General features: G+C 35.0%; 1 protein-coding gene across 1 annotated transcript in view; it reads right to left on the bottom strand.

The window, feature by feature from the left end:
- Positions 1-1,417: 1,417 nt before the first annotated feature.
- ldbr (lariat debranching enzyme) overlaps positions 1,418-14,045 on the bottom strand; it is a 56,926-nt gene continuing 44,298 nt past the window's right edge. The window contains exon 8 of the mRNA XM_089094120.1: positions 1,418-2,261. Within this exon, the coding sequence (XP_088950246.1) occupies positions 2,005-2,261 (257 nt within the window). The 3' untranslated portion in view covers positions 1,418-2,004. The remainder of the gene's footprint in view (positions 2,262-14,045) is intronic.

Here is a 14,045-nt window from a genome sequence, read left to right as displayed (position 1 = left end):
AGAGAGAGAGAGAGAGAGAGAGAGAGAGAGAGAGAGAGAGAGAGAGAGAGAGAGAGAGACAAAGAGAGAGAGAGAGAGAGAGAGAGAAAGAGAGACAGAGAGAGAAAGGAAGGGGGGGGGGGTAGTAGTATCGATAAACTTTTTTTTGCAATCTAATCAATAGATGAACTGGCGGAATTCATTAAAGAAAATGATTAAAAGCTCCAGTTATGGTATTGGCAGTTCACGCTCGATTGCACCTCTGTGAGGCACGAATTAAATCCACTTTCATCTGCACCAAAAAAAATGGACTCCAGGACCCAAATTAAGTTTGGTAGGGATTAGCAGCAAGGAATGTTTCACAGCTTTGGAGGGTTCAATTCAAATTCGATAGAAATTATAGTTATGTTGCTCCGTAAGTATTTTCTATGGGTCAGACTTGCTTTCAAAACCTCACGAAGCCTTCATACCAAAGGTCTAATTTTTACTTAAAATGTCTTGAACTTTCACTGAGGGATTTATTTGAATTTTCGGAAAAAAACTTTCATTTTTCACGTAAGATGAAAGATTGATTAGGGTCGTCATTTCAAATTTTGAAGTCACTGCCTTAACCGTCATTGATAAGCACTAGTACCTCTGGATTTTATTTCATTCAACTTCTCCCAAATATTTAACTCTTTAAATATTTAGCATTTCATTTTATTGTTTGTTGTTAACATCTGTCTTTTTGTATCATCCATTGGACTTTTATGTATATTTTCTTTTTCAGTCTAAATTCTGGATTATGACGCTTTAGCAGTGGTCACGACCGAAATATTTGCATCGTTTTCTGTTTTTTTCACTCCCTGTGATTATCCTCGTTTTTTTCTTCGTAACATCTTCTCATTTTAATATCACTGTTAATATTAACGGGACACCCTGTAAGGCATATAAGACAAAATCTCCCAGATTTAGGGAGGCCACTTTTCCCCGACAATGGATACCCATTAGAAAATTTTTCTTTCTAAACAGCATTCCTGCAAATTTCTCTGTCGAAACAGTCCTTTGGACTTTTATCTAATTTTTCTTTTATTTTAAATTCTGCACTGAGGACGGTTGAGTTATTATCACGATCATAATATTTGCAACGTTTTCTTTTTTTCACTCGCTGTGACTATCCTCATTTTTTTCTTTTACATTTTTTTCATTTTTTTAATGACAAAATTCATTATGTTAGCACTGCCAACATTAATGGGACACGCTGTATAGCTTATAAAACGAAATATCTAAGGTTTAGGGATGCCATTTTCACTTGACAATGGACACCTATTAGCAAATTTTTCTTTCTAAACAGCATTCCTGCAAATTTCTCCGTCTAAACAGGGATACTGTAACTCAGGCTATTACTCAATAACCTAATTGCAAATGATGAAAAATGACACCAAATTAAGAATTAAAATTAAAAATGTTGTATTTATTAATCGCATTATTCATATCTACATACATTGGTTGATATTACCACTTAATAAAGCATGCATTTTATGTGAAAAATCACATATTTATTTTTGAACAAAACCAACAAATTTGCACCATAGAATAACCGTTTACAAGAACTGATTTAATTTATGTTAATTAAAAATTAGTGCACAACACCTGATAGAAATAATGTACCGAGCCCTTACGCATGAACTAGAAAAAGGAGTGGCTCCGAAACGTCCAACGAGGATGGGCAGGACCTAAGTAAGTAAGTAACAATTGGTGTCGTTATCTCTTAATTCCGTTACCCCAGGTTGAAGCTACCAACAAAGATGGTGGTTGGTTCCAATTTTGTCTAGCTCCCACCCTTACAAGTATGCCTCAAAATACTATAGACTTAGACACCTATGAATATACAAGCCGGAATTGCCACTCGGTGCTGGGCTATCAACTTTTTTTTAAATACAAAAAAACATTACGAAGATGGAAAGAATCCACTCGTATACAGTTGCTCTATGATTTATACCCTAAAACTTGGTTTAAATTTAAACAATAAATAAAATATTCCAATTATTCGGATGTTCCATAGAAAGAACCATTTCGCCTCTTAAAGTGCCTTGGTCCAACGTCATTATTACACTCTCTTTTAGGACTTTCTGCAGGATATCTTATAGCTAAAGGACTACTAGGATATATTTTTGGTCCTAATGTACCCCTAGAGACCACAGTTTCCTCCTGGTTGTCCTGCTTAGGACTTGGGAGAGTCATTCTAAAACGTTGAGTCAGTGGGGGACTTTGGAACAGCGATGATGGCGAAAAGGCATTACCTAAAACAAATAATTGCAATTAGCCAAGAACCAAGGGAAACATAATCAAGACTAACATGCTTAGAATTGGGCAGTATATAATCAAAAAGATTAGAATGCCATCTTGGTAATGACATAATAATTAAATTATCATCTTCACCCCAAAATTAGAAAGGCTACCGTGATAATTTTACTCAATAGCTTAGCCTATCATAAACAAATTAATGAAAGCAGAATAAACACAAATAACTATTACCCTAAGTTAAAAATAAGAGATTACAATTAGAAAGGTTACCATGATAAATTTATTCGCCAACTTAGTTTATCATAAACAAATTAATGAAAGCAGAAAATAAAGATAAATAACTATTACCCAAATTCAAAATTAAGGATAATACGGGAGTATTGGGTTGATTTTTTTTTAGTTTTTCTATTCAAAAAAAGAGAAAAAATAAAGCTAGCAAAAATACTACTAATTACACTGATACACAGGTTTAACCATCAAGAAACTTTCAATGTGCCTCTCTCAACTTTTAAATATAAATTCAAAAAATGAACTTGATTTCCCATTAGTTCTTATTCAATATTTTGTAAAATTGTTTTCAAATTTTTCAGGGTATGTAGCACCTCAAAATACTACTGAAAAGTGGGCGAGGGAGGGGGGGTCGTCATTACAATATCAGCTTTAGAGGATTATTAAGAGAACATAAATGGTCACTTTTGGTATATTGTGATCTGTTGGCATTGAAAATTATGATCCAGAACCTCTCTAGAAAACTGAAAACTTCGCGTCCGCAGTTATCATAAATAACCTCAATTGAATCAAAAACCAAGAACTAAAAATCTTACTAAAAATGATCAATTATCGCAATTACCAAGCAATCAGAAACACCTGAGCACCTTTTAGAGTCCCTTGGAGATTCCAAATCTTAAGAAATAAACAACTTGCCTAATTAATTTATTGAGCGAAAGAAAAACACGGACGACGAGTGAAGTTGGAGATGTTATTCCAAGGATATCAAAGGAAGGATTAAAAGTCAGAGTTTTATTTAATTATTTCCAAGAAAGATCTAAATGTAAACAACGTGAATTTTTCAAATCTGACTGAGGGATGAACAGGGATTAACAGCAAGGATGTTGAAAAGACATTGACAGCATTATATTTTAATTTAAGTTAGAATCAATATCATGACACAATCAAATCGAACAGCACATCGTGGGTTTTAGTCTCATAGCCGTCTTCGACAATCGTTCTGCACAAACATTAGGGCACGGCACACCGATTAACAGTGGTTCTCGACTTGTGGTGTGCGAGAGTTATAGATATATTCTTCCCATTATATTAAGAAAAAAAGAGTTTACATCCTAACTTAAAATGTTCGTCTTCGTTTATACATATGCAGTACAGCTAGGGATACTAGGAGCTTTTCTAAGAATCTGAGAGAAAAGGGTATAAAAAGCTGCAATGATTCCAGTTACGGCTTCTCACACCGCCAACCATACTGGTTTGAGACTTTCGAAGTTACTTCTTCCATCACCAACTGATCTAAACAACTTGTCTATGTCCACTTTATACAAGATTACGCCGTGAACAGTTCGCTATTAGTGATTCAGTAGCTTTCCATCAGAATAAATACGTTATTCTGTATTATTTTTAACCTCTTAAAATTTTTCGATCAAAATGGTTTGGAATCAGCGCAGATTGATACGATTCAGGACAATGAAACGCCGTCTAAGTAGATAGTCCGAGTTTCAAGCGCATATGAAAGCTCGTACCTCGAATACAATTCATGCCTTATATTTCTTCCACATATATGTGTCCAGTGGTGTTACATTGTCTGAATTGAGCAACTAAATTCTCAAGCTTTCGCAAACATGCAATATTTTCTAATCTCTCTTAGTCCATTTTAACTCCTCTTCAGTCGATGAATTTTCTTCTAAATGCAAATGAAAGCGGAGACTAATGATGACGACAAATCGTCGTCTATACATTGTGTTTTCAACTATATAAATGTCTCTATAATGCTACTGTTGCTGACTACTTTTTTTTTCTAATGATATATTGCATAACAGAATTATTAAACTAAAAGATTGCCGGTAATGAATTTACTTTAAAGACAGCTAAATCTTCCCATAGAAATCCTCAAAGATGAGCTTAAGATAAAGTTCATGAAGGTGAAGCAAACTCTTTGATTAAGGTTAGAAAAAAAAAAAAAAAAAAAAAAAAAAAAAAAAACAACAACAACATCGAAATGTGATCAAACAGTTCGTGGTAACGAACTGTAAGTAAGGAGCGACCCGGCTCAATGGTAACCGAAACTCTAGAAAACGGTTGATACCAATAGATACATCAAAAGAATCAGATTTTAATGCTGAGTTCAAATATATAACTTTTATCAAGGTTTAGTCCTACCCATCAAAAGCTACGCACCAGAGAAAATTTGGCTGATTTTCGAAAAAAGGGGGAAAGACCCCCTAAAAGCTATAGAACCTTGATGAAAATCGCACCATCATATTCAGCGTATCAGAGAACCCTACTGTAGAGATTTCCATCTCCTATCTAGAAAAATGTGGAATTATGCATTTTTTGCCAGAAGAAAGATCACGGATGCGTGTTTATTTATTTATTTTTTTTTTCCAGGGGTGATCGTATCGACCCAGTGGTCCTAGAATATCGTGGGAGGACTCATTGGAATGGAAATTTAAAAGTTCTAGAGCCCTTTTTACGTGACCAAAAAAATGGAGGGCAAGTAGGCCCCGTTCAATGCTCATTGTTTTCCAAAATTCGCCATATCAAAATTTTTAAATTGCCATTTCGTTCAGCATGGCTGAAAATATGATAAGTATATCCTTAAGGAAGAACTAATCCCCCGAAGTCCCCGGGGGGAGGGCTGAAAGTTATGAACTTTGCCCAATGTTAGCATATTATGTTTAAGAGGTAATTACTTGGCAAAAAAAAAAAAAAAAAAAAAAAAAAAAAAAAAAAAACAACTGTCGTCCTAATCCAGCAATTGAGACAAATGTGCACTTGAACGAGGTTTTCACCTTACTCATCTATCCAACTACCTAGGACCAAACAGTATAACCGAACCATCAACCATATAGAAATGTCCAAATCCATGCAAAGTCGTCATCAATAAATGTAAGTCGTTGCAAATTAACAAACAAAAGCACCTTACATCCAGAGAAATATTTCTAAGTAGAACCTTCCACTAGGGCTCGTCAGAAGAAAAACTACCTACCTTACCGGGTCTCGAGGCTTTACTTTCTTTACCCGGCACAGTGGAGCCTCTACCATAAGATCTATATGGTATCTCTATGCCAGGTAAAACTTGTGAAATACATGCATACTAGTCAAGCTATTAAAAATTACATACAAAAAGTGTTTCATTGTTTCCTTAATAAAATCCCAGAGGTCACTGAGCAGAGACCATTCTGGAACAAATGAAGACTGGTCCATATATATCACTTATTGGTATCTGGAACCAATTACAGATTTAAAGGTCCTTAAGCTTGTTTGAAAACAGTCTACAAATTCAAAATTCCAAAAAAAAGCGAAAGAGAAATTATATTAAAATATCATTCAGTATTTCTTTACAATTTTGTGTATATTTACTTAAAAGTTCATGATAAATAAAACTAAATTTTTTGAATTGTGAACTAATTTTTTTGGCAGAAAAACCTCTTGAGATCAGTTTTTCGCTCAGCTTTTTACATCAATTTTTAAAATCTTTGTAATTACTGCATATTTTTGCATACCTAAATAATTGGGAATAATAAGCTGAATAAGTAATATTTGAATGTATATTACTTTCAAGGAATGGAAAGTTAATTACTTGAAAATTAAAATCATCCGTTTCATTATACATTTTAAAAACTAATTGGTTATTAGGATGTATACAGACGTTTTCAGGGGGGATTTTTATGGTAGAAGGGAGGTGCGTGGGTTGGGGGTATGTGAGAGGATCTTTCCATGAAGGAAGTCTTCATGGGGGAAGGAACATTGCTATGAAGGGGGCGCCGGATTTCCCAGCATTATTTAAAAAAAGATAAGAAATTAAATATAAAAAAAACAAGTTTTCCAACTGAAAATAAGGAGCAACATCAAAACTTAAAACGAACAGAAAATATTACGTGTATGATTGGGTTCACCCCCTAGTCAGTACCTCGCTCTTTAAGCCTATGATTTTTTAGTACTTTCATAAGAGCTATTTATTCTAAATAGCGGTCTTTGTGATTAAGGGGTCATTTTTAAAGAATTGGAACAAAATTCAAACTTTAGCTTAAAGAGCGAGGTATTGACTAGTAGGCAAGCCCCCTAATATACGTATTAAAAATATATGAATATAAAGTTCGTTACGTAAGTTAATTCGTAAGTTACGTATATTTATTACTAATAAAAACGTTCATAAATAAAATTAAACAAGTTTCGAGAAAGCCATTTAACCAAATAAAAGTAAAATTAATATGCACATTTTGTTTTAATTATTCATGTACGGTGAGCCAAAATGAAAACCTACATTAATTCAAAAACGTTCAAAAATTAAATAAAAAAAACAAGTTTTTTTTAACTGAAAGTAAGGAACGACGTTAAAACTTAAATCAAACAGAAATTATTCCATATATGAAAGGGGCTGTCCCCTCCTCAACACCTCGCTCTTTACGCTAAAGTTTGACTTTCTCAAAACTTATATTTTTTTTTAAACAATAAAAAACTTTAGCGTAAAGAGCGAGACGTTGAGGAGGGGACAGCTCCTTTCATATACGGAATAATTTCTGTTCGTTTTAAGTTTTAATGTCGCTCCTTACTTTCAGTTAAAAAAAACTTGTTTTTTTATTTAATTTCTGATTAAATTCTCTTATTTTTTTAAACAATAAAAAACTTTAGCGTAAAGAGCGAGACATTGAGGAGGGGACAGCCCCTTTCATATACGGAATAATTTCTGTTCGTTTGAAGTTTTAACGTCGTTCCTTACTTTCAGTTAAAAAAACTTGTTTTTTTCTATTTAATGACTAACAAAGCCTAGCCTGACCTAAACTAAATTAACGCAATATATTTCATATTGCACAGAGACGTGCCAGCTTTCATGGAAAATAAGGCCTGTCACCTCTTTGGACAGATATATGAACTTCTTCTATGAAAAAGATCATAATAACCCCTAGAGGTTTGTGAATAGCTCATCTCAAATTTCATCTAGCCGTTGGAAATTTTTCAATCCTAAACCAATTAAAGCTCGTCTTGAAGCTGGAAAAATACATTCAGGAGCCGGAGATTCTGACGGGCCTATGCAGTAGGAGCAGGGAATTTTGAGTTTGAGGGAAGGGGCAAGCGATTTTTCTCGGTCCTCACAGAAGACAATACACGTCGGTTTGTTTTCTATTTTTAAGAATCTTGTCTGACAGGCTCTTTGCCGAGTATGTAATAAATATGAATAAAACTATTTAATAATACAAAAAGATAATACCCATCAGTGGCGGATCTAGGGGGGGGGGTAAGGGGGCGGGGCGCCCCCGTAACGTAGTCTAAAGTAGTGTAATTTACTTAATTAACACAAGTTTGCATCAATCAGACTTGCTCTTAACGAAAGTTTCTCGGATCAACCTATTTTGCGCCCCCCCCCCTAAAAAATCCTGGATCCGCCCCTGATACCCATCATTGTGATAGTTACTATACAAGACATAGAAAAATAATAATAAATGCAGACAGCAGAATAGACAGGGGAAACGTTATCGGTGTTCCTGCCGAGGGGTCACTCTCTCAGCAATCATTTACACCAGGGGGTGCGTGCCAAACTGAGCAGAACTGTACCAAGCGTAGTGGAACTGTGCGGCACACGTGGTGCTCCAAGACGTACACCACGTGGCGAGAAGCCAGCACCCCCTCAATTCCTGCTCATCAGGATTCACTATATTTGGTCAACCTTTTTGGTTATCATAATTCCTGGCTCTATCAGTTACAATACCTTTTGCTTCAAGTTTACCTAGAAGTGGTCTAACCAGTATTTTATTGGCAAATAAACAGAATTTTTTTTAATCCTTTAGCCAGTTTTTAATAATATGAGTTTGAAGGCTTTTTCCAAAATAAATTCAAAAACGGTGTGCCTCATTCTTGGCAGAATAGGTAATGAATGCTAAGACTACAAAATGACAGAACGTAACGATCACTCTGCCGTTAACCGTCGCAGACAGACGTCGCTTTGTACCGGCTGGTTCTTGAGCCGGCCTTCCTTTCCTTGTCAGCCTCTTGCATTGCCTTCCAATGGATTAATATTTACAAAATACATGAAAACACCTATGAAATTGCAAGTTTTTGAAAATAGTTTTAATGGATAGAAATATTCATGCAATAATATTTATGCGAATGCCGATTTTTCATGACGTCACATTTCCAGTTAATATATAATTTTTGTTTATTTCACAGTCTAAATTACAATAAACGATTCCAGGATTATTGCAGAAAATTTCCAGTTTCTAGCTTGAACAGAATAGCTGTAAATCGCGGAACAGACAATCAAACACTTGATTTATATATAGAGTATTTATTGATAATTACCAGCAACGGTAAGCATTAGATAGTTAGACATACCCCATACATTAGCCTTTGAGATTGATCATGTGTAGGACATTACTATACGTTCCCTTCTAAATTTTCTTCAATAATAAGAACAATATATCTTTTCATTTTTTATGAGAGAAAGTAACTTAAATCCGCAAGAACTTAAGTCATTCGGTAATACATAAGTCACTTAAAATAAAGCAACGTCTCAGGTACAGAAAACTTATTTTTCCACTTAATACGTCTTGATTTCGAACCGTAATATACTTCAGAGCAAGGAATGAAGTTAGAATTGACCTCCCCCGCGAATATATCATAACGAAATTAGTAAACCAGGACTGACTGACACCACCTCCCCCCCCCCCCGAATCCAATTGTAAATCCAATAAAATTGTAACCATATTTGTGGAGAAAAATTATAGTACGTATATACAGATAGCCAATTTTGCCAATGACAGTACCAACAGCGGTCCTTCAGGTTCAAAGCCCTCAAGTAATTTAGGAATGCGAAAATAAATAAGTGAGAACTATAGACACATTTTTGGGAAAAATTCAATGACAACATTGACAAATTCAACGACAACAATTGTTGGAATAACAGTCGTTCAGGTTACAAGACCCTTCAAGTAAACCCTTCAGGTTACTGTCACAAGATTACAGTCATATTTGTGAAAAAAATTAGTGACCTTAAATAGCCTACGGATAGCCAAATTTTTGCCAATGGCTGTACCAAAAATTGTCCTTCAGGTTTCAAAGCCCTAAAGTAATTTATACTTGGGAGGAATTCGAAAATAAATACTGAAGAACTATAAACACAATTTTGGGAAATAATTCAATGACAACATTGACAAATTCAATGACAACAATGACAGATTCAACAACAACAATTGCTGGAATAACGGTCCATCAGGATTCAAAACCCTCAAGTAATTCAAATCCGTGAGGAGTTCAAAAATAAACCCATGAAAACTATAGATACATTTTAGGGAAAAAAAAATCCAATGACAACATTGAAAAATTCAACAACCTGGCAACAATTGTTGGAATAACAGTCCTTCAGGTTACAAAATCCTTCAAATAGCTTAAATTTGCATGGGTTCAGAACTTATTTTCAGTACCTAATATATTCCGATTTTGAATGGCAGAATACATTAGGGAAAAGAGAGAGACTAGAATCAGTAGGGAACAATAAAATGAGTAGACTAGAATTGCTCCTCTCCCCCTTAAAATCCAAAAGTAAATCCAAAAGCAGAATACATTAGGGAAAAGAGAGAGACTAGAATCAGTAGGGAACAATAAAATGAGTAGACTAGAATTGCTCCTCTCCCCCTTAAAATCCAAAAGTAAATCCAAAAGCAGAATACATTAGGGAAAAGAGAGAGACTAGAATCAGTAGGGAACAATAAAATGAGTAGACTAGAATTGCTCCTCTCCCCCTTAAAATCCAAAAGTAAATCCTCTAGAATTATAGACTCATTTTTAAAGAAAAAAACATTAGATCCCAAAATATAGTCCGATTTTGACTGGCAGAATACATTAGGGAAAAGAGAGAGACTAGAATCAGTAGGGAACAATAAAATGAGTAGACTAGAATTGCTCCTCTCCCCCTAAAAAACCAAAAGTAAATCCTCTAGAATTATAGACGCATTTTTAAAGAAAAAAACATTATAGCCCAAAATATATTCCGATTTTGAATGGCAGAATACATTAGGGAAAGAGAGAGACTAGAATCAGTAGGGAACAATAAAATGAGTAGACTAGAATTGCTCCTCTCCCCCTTAAAATCCAAAATTAAATCCTCTAGAATTATAGACTCATTTTTAAAGAAAAAAACATTAGATCCCAAAATATAGTCCTATATTGACTGGCAGAATACATTAGGGAAAAGAGAGAGACTAGAATCAGTAGGGAACAATAAAATTAGTAGACTCGAATTGCTCCTCTCCCCCTTAAAATCCAAAAGTAAATCCTCTAGAATTATAGACGCATTTTTAAAGGAAAAAACATTATAGCCCAAAATATACCAAATAATTGTTCCTAACGTCCTTCAGCTTTCAAACCTCATCAGTTTTGAATTCAGATTGAAAATGTTATTCACCCTAATAGTAATGACTCGAACTATTAGTAATAATATGTAATAATTAGTAATAATAGTAATAATTAGTAATAATAGTAAATAATTAGTAATAAAAAAAATTAGTAATAATAGACATTTCAGCGAGCGAACTAGATGTTTCTTCCACTGACAGACCAGATTCTTGAAACAAGATAAAGGACTATCACTGGAACAAGAAGTTTATAAAACTAGATAGTTGAATTGCAGTCTGCGGAATAGACAAAATTATAAACCCGACATATAACCCAGGAAACTCTATACTCCAAATCCATAACCTCTATTTCAGAAAAAGTTATCGAACTTACAATCCTGAATATGAACTCACGATCCCAATTGTTGGTGTACCAGTAGAAAAGGTTTTAGATCGACCTTTTTGAGGTTACTAAATCACCAACATACAATAATTATCAATCCAGTAGAAAACTATTAACTAGTCCGAGTTGGAGGGACTTCACAAATTTTGCGGCATTTAAAACTCCTACACCTACGCTAATGAATCAAAATTGCTATTCAAGAGTGATAGGGCCAAATCGACCGAGTGAATAAATATGTCAATTGCAAGAAAAAGGCTATACAATTTGATTTGGATATGTCACCTTCCCCCTTAATCCCTCTTATAAGAACTGTCAAACAAACTATTTGTCTTATTCAATACAGTTGCACCATTAAGAGATTACGCAAGAAATCCGATACAGGAGCAAAAAAAAAAAAAAAAATATTTTCTTCCCAGAATGGCAGAGATCAAAAGAAGGGATGAAACATGCTGGAAAATATTATAACTATACAGAAAGAGTTATCTGTATTCAGGGATGAGTGGGTCCCCCTAGAAAAAAATAAAAAGTACCAACCTAAAAATTCTTAATTTCTCTATTTTGCCCCCCCCCCCCCTAGGAAAAGAGGAAAATCCGATAAGGGAGCACAATAAAGTATTATAATCTTCCCAAGGCAATTTTACCGGTAGATTGGAAGAGATCAGAAGAAGGGGTGAAACTTGCTGACAAATCTATCATTGTCTAAATAAATTTAAAATAATGAACAAACAATGCTTCGTCTCAAAATTGTTTTATGATGAAAAAATTCAAAAACCTTTCATTTCTTTAGCGTCAATCTTTTTTACTTTACGTCACAATATTTGCTTTATAAGAAACCCTTCCAAAACTGTATAATATAAACACTTTTAGGAAGACATTCGCGAACAAGTGGACGGGGAGACAGGTTTGCATGGGTCGCAAAACTCACATTGAAAATATAAAAATCGTGTTTTTTTTAACTTATATATTTTTTTTTTTAAGGAAAACAGTTCCGAAAGAGTATCAACCATTGTACAAATTCCGTTACAAAACTTCATAAATAATTCTCTTCATTCGAGAAACGACGAATGTGAAACAATAATTTTGGTCAATATACGTACATACCTGTAAACAAGTCGAGGGACTGGATCCCCCATGAAAAAAAAATGAAAAGTAGTAACCTAAGAATTCCGTTTTTTCCCATTTTAATCCCCCTTCCAAAGAAAAATCACTCTGATCCCCTATCCCTTGGGTCAAGCCTGTGTACCTATCATAATTACACAAGCACACGCTACTTGCATTCAAATTGTTTGTGAAACCCAGTGACTTCTGATAAAAAAAAAAAAAAAAACTGTTTGTATTATTACTGTTTCCTATGTATCGAGAAACGACGTTTTCAATGCATATTTTTTTTTTCAAAAATCAAGCTATTAACAGATTTTATAGCTCATAATGTGTGTCTTTCGATTGAAAGCCATTTCTATAAGACCAAAAAGTAACATGGAGATGTGTGACATAACCGCGAGTAATAGCTCAGTTTGGCAAACTACTCAAGTTTACTAATCAGTTACTACTCCTACTAAAAAAAAAATCTACAGACTGTTAAGCTGCCTGCAACCAGCACGTTGGCGAACACTCCTCCTTTATTCTAATCTATTCAAAGCATCTGTTTCTTAGAAGAACGTTCCAAAATTTCAGTGTTTGGGAGCTTCCTGGGAAGGTGTAAAATAGTGCGTAACTGTTTTGGCCTCAGGCGGCTTGGTGCTGCGATCATTTCTTAGTAGTATTCTTTAAACATATAGACCAATTGTTGCAGAGATCACTAAACAACAACTATGCCTGTTTCAAATCATAGGCAGCGCAATCGCGCTGCCTTAATAAAGAATGATGTTGGCACAATGTATTATTATTATTATTATTTTCCATACCAGGGCACATCGTATCGAAGGAGTTGCTGTAGAAACTTCGAAAAGGACTCATTCGATTGGATATTGGAGTGGCTAATGCCCTTTTTAATAGTCGAAAATGACTGAAAGGCAACTACCCCCCCCCCTCTCACGCCCACCTTTCCCCCAAACACATCCAATAAAAATTTCGAGAAAGTTCTGAAAATTAGCTCTTTGAGGATGACACTCCCCCAGAGCCCTCAGGGCTAAGGTGGTAAGTTATGCCCCAAACATATCCAATCAAAATTTTGAGATAGCCATTTTTTTCAACGTAGTTGAAAGTTTTGGATATTATGTCTTTGAGGACGATCAACCCCCCCTACCCCTCAGGGCAACGGTTGTAAGACATACCCAGGGGGCATATAAGGTTTTCATAGAAAGCGTTGTCGTAGAAACTTCAAAAGGGGCTCATTCGATTGGAAATTGAAATGGCTAGTGCCCTTTTTAATAGTCAGCAGTTGCTGGAAGGCAACTAACACCCCTTTCAAGCCCACCTTTTATCTAAAGACGCTCCATCAAAATTTGAGATCGCCATTTTGTTCAACGTTGTTGAAAGTTCTGTAAATTAGGTCTTTGAGGCTGATAACCCCCTCAGAGCCCTCAGGGTAAGGGTTATAAGTTATACCCTGAGGGCATAAAAGGTTTTTATTGAAAGCTTTGTTGTACAAACTTGAAAAAGGGCAAATTCGATTGGAAATTCAAAGGGCTACTGCCCTTTTCAATAGTCGAAAGTGATTGGAGAGAAACTAACCCCCCTCTCACGCCCACCTTTCTCCCAAACACATACAATCAAAATTTTTAGATAGCCATTTCGTTCAACGTAGTTGAAGCTTTGGAAATTAGGTCTTTAAAGATGACAATCCCCCCCTCCCCAACAGCCCTCAGGGCAAGGGTTGT

Source organism: Artemia sp. Qi Xiang Cuo, chromosome 9, assembly GCF_049724085.1.
Source record: "Artemia sp. Qi Xiang Cuo chromosome 9, ASM4972408v1, whole genome shotgun sequence".
Classification (NCBI taxonomy): Eukaryota; Metazoa; Arthropoda; class Branchiopoda; order Anostraca; family Artemiidae; genus Artemia; species Artemia sp. Qi Xiang Cuo.
The sequence above is the reverse complement of the archived record's forward strand: the minus strand, read 5'-3'. Positions and strand labels throughout refer to the sequence as shown.